The sequence below is a fragment of the Podarcis melisellensis genome (genome assembly GCF_964234715.1).
Source record: "Podarcis melisellensis genome assembly, chromosome: 1".
Classification (NCBI taxonomy): Eukaryota; Metazoa; Chordata; class Lepidosauria; order Squamata; family Lacertidae; genus Podarcis; species Podarcis melisellensis.
The window spans coordinates 79,656,760-79,667,534 of record NC_138528.1 but is presented as its reverse complement, the minus strand read 5'-3'; the positions used below and the strand labels follow the sequence as shown (position 1 = coordinate 79,667,534).

The 10,775-nt window shown below is 47.3% G+C and overlaps 1 protein-coding gene across 1 annotated transcript; it reads left to right on the top strand.

The window, feature by feature from the left end:
- Positions 1 to 4,164: 4,164 nt before the first annotated feature.
- On the top strand, positions 4,165 to 5,779 carry LRRC10B (leucine rich repeat containing 10B). Its single transcript, XM_081885096.1, has one exon. It carries the CDS (start codon positions 4,835 to 4,837, stop codon positions 5,720 to 5,722), a length of 888 nt encoding a protein of 295 aa, XP_081741222.1. The 5' UTR covers positions 4,165 to 4,834; the 3' UTR covers positions 5,723 to 5,779.
- Positions 5,780 to 10,775: the final 4,996 nt, after the last annotated feature.

Genomic DNA, 10,775 nt, shown 5'->3' with positions numbered 1-10,775 from the left:
CCTGTGGCCAGGAATAGTAAAGACAACACACACACTCTGTACCCTCCCCCCCCTCACTGTTACATGAACGCAGTCTCCCTTCCCCTTTTCAGCATGGAACTGACACCTTGATTTCTCTTTTCCTTCAGGTGCAATGCACACCATTTCTGCTCTGGTGCTCAGTTTTCTGCCCAGTATTAATAGGAGTCACAGTGTACTGCTTTCCTTTTTCCATTTCTCACATTTCTCTCTGTGGATGAGTTTTCACTCCTAGTCAATGTTTCATGAGCTGGTGGCACAGGCTGCTCCAACACTGAAAAGAAATACTTCTCTCAAATGTACCACACACGTTGCAGCTTTAAGCTCAGCGTAATGATATCTGGCATCAGATCAGTTTCTCATTGTGCCTTGGAATGTGACAGCATGTCTGATCTCTTCTTCAAACTAGGAGGAAACTGAGATGGTTCTGCCACATACACACCTCAGCATGTTGTTGTCCTAGGACCTAGGTAGAACTCTCCTTGAACTTAGTTGGTGCATGGAATGCATTTGTTGCTTGATAATGAAAGAGTTTAATGCAAGCCAAGATGATTCCAAAATGGGGCAAAAGGAATAATGGCTGGTTTTTGCATGTGTGTATATAGAGTTAAACAGCTAGCATGATTATAGCTTTTAGGACAGCTTTTGGGATGGGAAAAGAAAGCAGTAAAAAAGCAATTTAATTTAAATCCTTAGTTCATTAAGGGTACTATCGGGTTCTCTCTGTGGCCTCATGGTGTGACTGTAATATTGCAAGCAAAGGTTTTCATTAGCCTGATGCCTCTGAGTGCCAATAAAATGTTTCCTTACTTTTAACTTTTTGCTCCAAAACTTTCTCCCAGCCATCCATAGTTTAACTTCTTTGAAATTTTTAGATTGTTATCTGATGCCACCTCTTTCCTTGCCTAGTGAAGCTATGTGGGGCTAACGCCATTAGAAGCTCGCCTTTAAAAACCATTTCCTTCTGCTATTTGATCATTTCTGGGCTTGGGTTTTGTTTTGCTTTCAACGTCATCCTCTCACTTGTCAGCCAGCACATGACTAGAAGAGTCCTGTACACGAGGATCATCTCCTCCCTCTTTCATAACCCTGACATCTTCATCATTGCGTACACCCTACAGAACTGCACTCTCTTCTAGGCTGTTCTCTTACATATCTAATGTGCTGCCTGAGCCTCCCTCTCTGCTCTCTCCCTCCCACTGAATATCTGTGTTTATATTTCCCCAGATGGATTAGTTGCATTTTCTGAAGATAGGCAGCCCATGCTGTTTCTTGTCTTCAACTTTGAGTAGGGGGTTCTTGTCCCAAATTGTGTTTTGTTCTACACACTTGTGGGTGGGTGGGGAGGAGTGTCTTCCACATTTGTAGAAGCCTATATAACATATGCTGCTGCAGCTGCTGTGTGTGTGCGCGCACACGCAAGGGGGAGGGGCAGAGATACAGATCTGGACACACTGGGCCTAAAGGGTTCCCCATTCCACTGTATGTGGTGTACTGGATGACAATTTCCTAAAAAATGGGCTACTACTTCATGGTTAGCTATACATAGGAAATATAGAAGCTGCCTTACACTTGGTCCATCTAGCTCAATAGTGTCTACACGGACTGGTGGCAGCTCTCCACAGTTGCAGGTAGAAGTATCTCCCAGCCTCATCTGGAGATGCTGGCAATTTAACCTGGGATCCTTGCCATGCAAAAGAGATGCTCTACCACTTAGCCATGGACTCTAGAGGGAAGTTTAAAATGGGTATGAATATATGGATCAGATTTGCAACATCAGCTGGTAACTATGTCTGCAGAAGGCAGAGAAGTCTGCATATAGCTCTGGAAAAAGAATCCCCATCACCTTTACAACCATCTGGAGTGAGAATAATTCAGAGCAAGTGTCACTCATGACGATGGAGATATATAGATATATGACTGAGGGGGAGTTGGTACTGAAATAACAAGCCTACCAAAGGGGATACATTAATATAGTTCATGGGGAATAAGGAAGTACTGATCTGACTGTGTGCTAAGCAAACTCTGTGTATAGAACTCTGAGGTTCTGATGTGCCTGCAAATAAAGTTAATGGAAAAACAACTGCTCATTTTTATGGGAGCTAGACCAGGATCTGAAAGAGCCTTATTTTTCTCATCCTCTGAATGTGCATTTATCATAAATGCTAGCCTCAATTTTATGGATGGGATTTGTAATTTATGCATTTTAGGCAGGTGCAGGAATTCTTTTCTACACAATGTGGCTATGGTCACTTATTTACTCCTATAACTCATGTTTAAACATCCTCTTTGATATGAGTCATTCTGTATCTTAGTTTACTTCAAGGGCAGAAGGCTGATTTAGGGTGTAGATTTTGGGTGCTTTGCTAGTCTATGCATCAGATTAGAAACCAGTGGCATGTAAGGGAGCAAATCTTTATTATTATTTTGAACAGTCTATGCATAGGGATTATTTTCACACATAATCAGTTCTATGTGGCAGTTTAGAAATTTGAAGTCACCAAGATTCCTAAAGCAAGTTCCCCTAACTTAGCCAGTCTTCGGCTGCCTGAATGTAAATGTTTAGCTCTTGGTTCACAGACTTACTTCTCTGTGTTAACTGAATGAAATCTAGTGTTTTCTATACTAAACATTGATTTTATATAACCAGAGGCCAGAGTCTTCATACAGCTGTTGTACCTTTTAATGGTTTGCCTCCTAACCTGATAATGTATTTGTTGCACTGACTTCCAGCAGCAGATGCGACGAACTGACGTAATATGACAATCAGTGCCAAATGCGCACAAGAAGTCTGTGTGGATTCGCTTTTTATAGATTGTTGAAGTACGCAAAAAGCTACTTTTGCCAGCAGTGCCTTAAAAACCAGCTCATGTGGAGTTCTGCATCTACTCTTGTGGCTTTTGCACCACAAATTCAGCACATGGCACCACAGCTGCAAATCACTGCAGGCCGTGGATACCATCCAGCCAGTGGCGTAGCGTGGGTTGTCAGCACCCGGGCAAGGCAAGTAATTTGCGCCCCCTAACCCATGAGCCAGGTAGGGGCAGAGAGCTGCGAGTGCGAGCGCACCCCCCCAGATGTTGCGCCCGGTGCGGCCGGGCCCCCCCTACACTACGCCACTGCATCCAGCAAGCAGCTGTGACAATGGGCCTTCAGTTTCTCAGCTGTAAAATGTGGAGAGCAATCTTTCAGTTGCTACAAGGATCAAGCTCTTTGAAAAAGAGTAAGTCTGATAAGTCTGCTTACTCAAAAGTAAGCCTTAGTGGACACAATGGGGCTTGCTCCCATGTGACTGGGTGCTGTTAGTTTCCAATCAGCAGATGCTACCCTGCAGTAGTAACACTCGTGTGTGCCTTCTCTCTAGGGAATCTGTGGCAGCAAGATTACTGGGAAGCCTTTTCGCTTTGCAGTGTGGACTTTGGGTGCTGAGGGGAAATCGATCGTCGTCCTCACTGTGGTGGTGGTTGCTGCTGCTGCTTCCCACTCCCGCCCTTTTGCAGCCCCTCGTCACATGGGCGTAGCCAGGGGGGCGCAGCTGCAGCCGATAATAAAAATACCAATTGCATCGCAGATAACTCTGCTCCCCGCACTAACATAAAGCCTGCTCCCCCTAATAAATCTTGGCTACGCCCATGCCTCGTCCTCTCTCACCCGGGACTCTCCTTCTGGACTTCTGTACCTTCCGGGTGCCACACGTAGAAACGGACCTCGGGCGAGGGGGGGGGAAATCTCCACGTCCCTGCATCTCCTAGTCGCGGGTGGAGGCGGGGCGGGAGTCGAAGCAGCGACCAAGCTGCACCTGTTGAATTGCCACCTGTTAGCGCAGCAGTTTAAAGGGGCGGGAGCCACGTGTGAGGCGGCGCTGCCTATGGCGGAACCGAGTGGGGCTTGTAGGGCGTGGAGAGGAGGGAGCCGAAGGGGGCGTGTAGCCGGGACGAGGCTGCCGCTGCTGCGGGCGAGCGAGGGGCGGGGCCTGCCACCCCGGCAGCCGTTAAAGGAGCCCTCGCGCGAACGCCTCCCTCCTCCCTTTAGAAGACGGAGCCACGAGGGCCGGGGCCACGAGGCGTGGCTTCTCGCCGCCCCCCCCCCCCTCACAGCTCAGTTAGCCGGATTGGTTTAAAAAACTCCTCCACTCTTCGCAAGCTGTGTGTCGCGGGAAGGGGGGCGGCGGCGGAGAACGAGAGCGTAGTCCCGCCCCGTCCGAAGCGTCGGGCTCTGCCATAGGCGGGCGATCCCGCGTGGGGGTTTCCATGGCGACGAGTCGCTAGGCGCCGGGCTCGTGTGTGTGGGAGCCGAGCTCAGACCTAGCGGGGAGCCCCGGAGCGAGAAGCCGGGAGGGCCGAGGTCAGCGCCTGTCTGGAGGGACGCGCGACGGGGCCACGCGAGCGGGGGGGTCCCTGCTAAGGGCTGGAGCGGCTGCTCGGTCCCGGTTGCCCTCGAGGAGGGAAAGGTGGGCTGCGAGAAGAGGCGGCAAGCAAGCGAGCAGCTCTGGAGCGGGAGTTTCGTCCGCCCCACGCGCCAAGAAGCTCCTCTCCCGCCCTCGAGGTCCCAGGAGCGCAGGGGGCCGCCACCAGACTCCGGAGGAGGCCCAGCACCCACGGCAGGGAAGGTGTTCTGAGGGACGAGGAGCAGCAGGAGGTGGCGGCAGCATCAGTTCCAGCCCTGGCAGGGGGAACCATCATCCAGCGAGCCCTGGTCCTAACCCCGGCAGGCCAGCCTGGTGGTGGGCAGGGACCTCGGTGGTTGCCATGTCTCCTTGGAGCCCACCGGGCAGAGGTGGTGGCCTTAGTCCTGCTGGCAGCAGCCTGCCTTGGCTATGAGGATGGGCAGTGGCGGGTCCTCGGGGAGGGAGGAGCGGCTGCCCTCGGCTGCCGAAGAGCAGCTGAGTGGCGGGGATCAGATGCTGGAGCTCTCGGGGCGCCACTTGAAGAAACTGCCCTTGCCAGTCTGTGCCCTGGGCACCCTGCAGAAGCTGTACATCAGTGGCACGGGGATAACGGAGCTGCCTGAGGAGATCGAAGGGCTGCAGGAGCTGCGTATCCTGGCCCTGGACTTCAACAAGCTGGAGGAAGTGCCCGAGGCCCTGTGTCGCCTGCCCAACCTGACCCGCCTCTATCTGGGCAGCAACCGCCTCTTTGGGCTTCCCGCAGAATTCTGCCAGCTTACCACTCTCCGTTGCCTGTGGATCGAGAGCAACTACTTGTACCACTTCCCTCGGGTTTTGCTTCAGATGCCTTGGCTGCAGTCCCTGCAGATGGGAGACAACCGGCTCAAAACACTGCCCAACAGCCTGCCACGCATGAGGGGACTTCGTGGGCTCTGGCTGTATGGGAACCGCTTTGAGGAGTTCCCCAAGTCTTTGCTCCGCATGACGCAGCTTCACATCCTCGACCTTGACCGCAACAAGCTGACTGAATTCCCTGACCTGAGCCACCTGCGGAGGCTTCGGCTCTTCTCCTACGACCACAATCCAGTGGAAGCACCACCCAATGTGGCTGACACAGTGCTGGTAGTGGGCGAAGGGGCTCAGGAGTTTCTGGAGGCTAGGGAGGAACGTCTCCAGGCCCTTCGGGAGAAGGAAGAAGAAGAGCAGGAGGAGAATGAGTCTGAAGTTCTGCAGGCCCAGATGAAAAATGACTCCTCCATGTTGGATGATGGAGAGGGAAGTTACTGTGCCCAGGAATGTTCTCCAGAGGAGACATGAAAGGCTACAACAATTAATATGGCTGCTGCTGTAAAAATAAAAATCTGATGGATGTTGGTAGGCTTTTGGCTCTACTGCTTGACAGGGTATTAGGAGCTGGGCATGCACTAGGCTCAGGAGGAGCCACTATCTCTGAGGCAGGTTGATGGGACCTTGGTGATCCCTTGTAAAGAACACATGATAGCAACTCATCAGAAGGCTTGCTGTTTTTTTTCTATGTGGAGCCATGCTTGACCCTAGCCCATATAGCTGTAATGCACTATGGGTAACTTGTAAGCACCGTAGGAAAAAATATTCTCATGATGGATCATTTCCTTGCATCAAATCTTTGAAATACTAGTCCTTTTGACCCTCGCTCAAGATATGGGCAATGGTCACATCCTGGTGGAAAAGTACAACCTGCCTCTCTTTGGGCTTCCTGCAAAATTCTGCCAGCTGAAGACTTGAAGTGACTTTCCTGTGCTGCTCTGAGAGTCTGGTGTATCTTTGGGCGATTCCTTTCTGGTTGTCTGGTATGCTACAATGAGTCTCGACAAGTCAGGATAAAGCCATCTTGTTCTCTCCCCTTCCTACCTATTCTTACCCACCTTGAACTCTGAGCCCTGGAGGGCTACAGAGTTGAGTGTGTGAATGTAACATCTTCTTTCATCCCAGGATTTTTTTATCCTACTACTGGAATTAGACTTGGAGAGAGAAACGTCCTTTGGACTGCTCCGTCCAGCTGTCAGGTTTGAGAAGAAGCTCATGCGAAAGCTTTGTTTGTGCAGAGAGCTCCCGGTCCAGGAAAGAGCTTTGCCTCCAGTCTTTGTATGGTGGGAAAGGAGCCTTGTGCCTTGCCCTGCTGCTTTTCCTGACTTTTTATTCCCTTAAAAGGGCACAAAAGCAAAACTGGTATGACCTGGGCCACTGCAGACTTCTTGTGGGTCTTGGGTGGATGGGTGGCAGCCACAGGACTTGCCCCCCGTTTCGGAAGGTGGCAGGTTCATTCTTGTGGGGGCTGTCGGGCTAGATTTGTATTAAATCTAAGCAATAAAAGCATGTCTAAGAAGGGAGTAAGAAAGAAGGAATGTGGGGAGGGGGGCACAAATTCTCAGGGAGGTTTCTCCAAAAGCAGGAGACCAAAGCTCTTGGGCGGCATCAGGGGCTATTTTTAAATAGTATTGTAAACAAAATTATAACACCTGGTGAAAGGAAGCAATGTTCTCAGGCATTCATGTTGAGATATACATGTATATAAACGTCTTTTTCCTCTGCCTGTTTCAGCACTCCACTCTTTTTTGCACTTCTCTTTCTGTCTCCCTGATACCTCTTTGCTTCTGACCCCCTCCCGCTGTTCTCCTCCCCTCCATTGCTCTCCACTGTTTTTTCCCTTCCTCTCTCCTCCAGCACACACCTCTTCGTCAGCTGTCTTCAGTCCCTCTCTGGACCAATTCCACTATGTTCAGCCTCAATCTTGATATCTCTGTTGGCATGGCATGGCTATCCAAGCATTGCCAAAGTTAACATCTTTGTCTTGGAATGAATTTCAAAGAAGCAATGGGTGTTTATGCTATGCTTCTAATTTTATTACAGTTTATTTCTCTTCCATTGGCTGACTGCCACAAAACATTGTGCTACTTATGCCATCTCTTTTCTTTCCCTATATACCGCCCCCACACCCAGTTTTGAAGTTTCTGATGGAGTGGGGGAAGGATTCCTCTTCTGCGGAATGTTGTGCAAAGAGACTGAATGCAAAATATCTGTGTCACTTTGGGGTTGGTTTCAGAGAGGTGATTCATACAAAATGTTTTCACACTCTTTATCAGTTCAGCCACATGATCATCCTAACCCGCACCTTTAAATAAATCCATTACCCTAGATCTGTGGTTACACACCTGGGAATGTCATGTGCAGAATTTCCACCTGACAGCTAATATGGTGTTGTTTACAATTGAACTCCACTGAACTACTGGCAATTATTGTCAGAATTCACTTCCATTTTTAACATCGTACAGTTAACTGCAGCATGCTGATTGTGTGAATAGGCTTCTGCCTGAACTCTTGGTTTGCATAGTGTGTTGGCGAACTGCAGAGTTGGCAGGAACCAGTTTGAGCTTTATGCATTCTATTCCAATTAGGTCAGTGTTTCCTAAACTTTTTTGTTTCTCATTAAGAGCCTCAGCAGTTGTCTTGTTTTTATTGGGGTAACACCTTTGATTATTCTCGCTGAGAAATAATTACTAACAAGCCTGCAGTGCTGAATTACCCCCATCACAACATCTGATGGGAAGTGTTTGTGTGGCACAGATGACTTTTGAGAATGAAAGGCCCTGTTGTTAGCTTGATTTCAATGTTACGTCCTTTTAGCTAATAATTTTCCTTTCTAGGATGTTATACAGTATTCTAAAAGTCTTGAAATAAGTCCTTAATGTCATACGTCACACATCCCCTTTGGTATTAAGGACAGTCCACCTTTGACAAAGTTATCCTTGGAGCCAAGCCGTAAGGGCTATGGGAAGGTGCAATGGGGAAAAGTGCAACAGCTTTACCAATGGTGTGGTGTGGTCCATACAGTGAAGAAGAACTGAGTATTTATAGTACAGCAAAATGGCAAGAAAAGGATGATATTCTGATGACTAAATGTGATTGGGGTTTATTTGTATGTTTGGTTACATCCATATTAGTTTTATTTAAAGGTGCTGAAGTACTGCCTTTCTGAAATTAGCTGGAAACAGAATTAAAGTGGTAATTATACCTGGTACTAACTATATTAATTGCAATGCCCATCCCTATGATGACATCCCAAATATCTAAGATATTTACTCAGAAGTAAGTCCTATTATGCAAAGATCCCATGTGACTTTAATTAGAAGCTTCCACTTTGTAGTTTAAATCTCCAGTTGCTTTATGGTTTTTTTTATGAGCCTTGGCTTTGCTGATGAATGACTCTTTAATCAGTCAGTGCCTTTCCTCCAACAGGCTTGGGGACTTTAATATCTGTCTTCTTCCTTCCTTCCTTCCTTCCTTCCTTCCTTCCTTCCTTCCTTCCTTCCTTCCTTCCTTCCTTTCTTTCTTTCTTTCTGAAATAGAGCTGTTTTGCAATTAAAAACGTAAAAGAAATATTAAGGGGAGGAAAACAGTATCTAAAATGCCCACTGGTGGGGAGCAGGAACTGATTTAATTAAAGGGCAAATGAATCAATAATGCCCAGACCATACTGAACAGTAAGCAATTAGAGGCAAAAGCTGCAAGGAAGAAGTTTCTAATTAAAAGCACAGTGGTGTGAGAAGTCTCAATAGAGCTGTGCTTGCTGAAAGAAAGCTAGTGTTAAGTTCTTTTATTATCCTTTTTCTAAATGAAGAGAACCACAAATCAGGTCTGGAGGAAACAGACAACACAAGAGAAGTAGAATGTATCATCTGGATCATGGGTGGGCAAACTAAGGCCCGGGGGACGGATCTGGCCCAATCACCTTCTCAATCCAGCCCGCAGACAGTCCGGGAATCAGCGTGTTTTTACATGAGTAGAATGTGTCCTTTTATGTAAAATGCATCTCTGGGTTATTTGTGGGGCCTGCCTGGTGTTTTTACATGAGTAGAATGTGTGCTTTTATTTAAAATGCATCTCTGGGTTATTTGTGGGGCATAGGAATTCGTTCATTATTTCCCCCCCCCCCTCAAAATATAGTCCAGCCCCCCACAAGGTCTGAGGGACAGTGGACCGGACACCCCGGCTGAAAAAGTTTGCTGACCTCTGATCTGGATCATTGGTAAAAAGTGAATGAATGAATGAATGAAAGAATGATGGCAGTTCGAGACTTAATGGCTAGTGTGCACTTGAGGCACTTAAAAATATTAAACCCTTTAACCCATGTACAGTTTTTGAAACCATTGTTGTTTACTGTCCCTGGCCACTCAAAGCCAAGTGAAATCAAAATGTTTTACACTGCTTTGAGAGGATGCTTGCTCAGACTCCCTTAAGTCTTCAGGGGTGTTCCACAGACAAAGGGCAACCACTAAGAACACCTCTCTGTGAGTGCTGTGAATGTTAAACTTGAGAGGGTGCTTCCAAATATTATTGGAGCTTACAATGAAGCAGAGGGATGGAGGCCGTTGGTCAGGTATGTTTGGCCCAGTTTGTTTAGGGTTTCATAAGTCCCAACACATTAACAGTGTGATCCTGCACATGCCTACCTGGAAATAAACCCCACTTGAATTCAGTGGAACTTACTCCCTGGAAAGTGTATATAGGACTGCAGCCTAAATTTAGCCAGTAAGGCAGTAAAGAGCCAGTGCTGATGGTCTATCATGGGTGTCATATTCTTCTTGTGACCTTCAGAAAGTGAGAAGTGATGTTTTGTACCAGTTGACATATCTGTGCTACTTTTGAGGGGCTTACCCACAGAAAACATAGCCACCTAACGTAGAAATTGTTAAGTATTAATTCTGAGCTGATCTTAAAAGAAAAGGCTGCAATAGAGTTTAAGGCAAGGATTCACTTGAGTGTCTAAATTTGGATAAATAAATCCAGGAGACCTGAAGACAGTGAGCCTGATAGTACGGAGTGTGCTCAGAGTGTCAAATTCTGTCCAAGTCACATGATCCTCCAGCCTTTATTACGTCAGTCATGCTGGACATAATTACCATCATTTCACCTCTCACCCAGCTCCCTAAATTGAAGAAATTAAAAAGATAAAACTTGTATGCCATCTTTCCAAGAAATGCCCAGGGTAACTACACGCAACTTTGAACTACACCCAACTTTGCTCATAAGGCAAAAACTGTTCAGCCCTGGCAGCAGGTATTCTTGGCAGGGTGAATGTCAGAGCTGGATTATTCAGAGAGCTGGGTTGAGAGTTGGGGTGACGTGGTAGCCAGAGAGCTAGGAATTGGGCGAAATCACTAGGTGGCCAGAAGCAGGCAAGTTACGTTCTCTTAGCTTAATAACAGGGGGGGAAATAGCACTACCCCTATTTTTCAAGACCATAATAAAAATTATATCATGATGAATATAATATAATAATGAATATATTTATTGTTTATTCCCCCAATGCACAAAGTGCTTACAGTAGTGA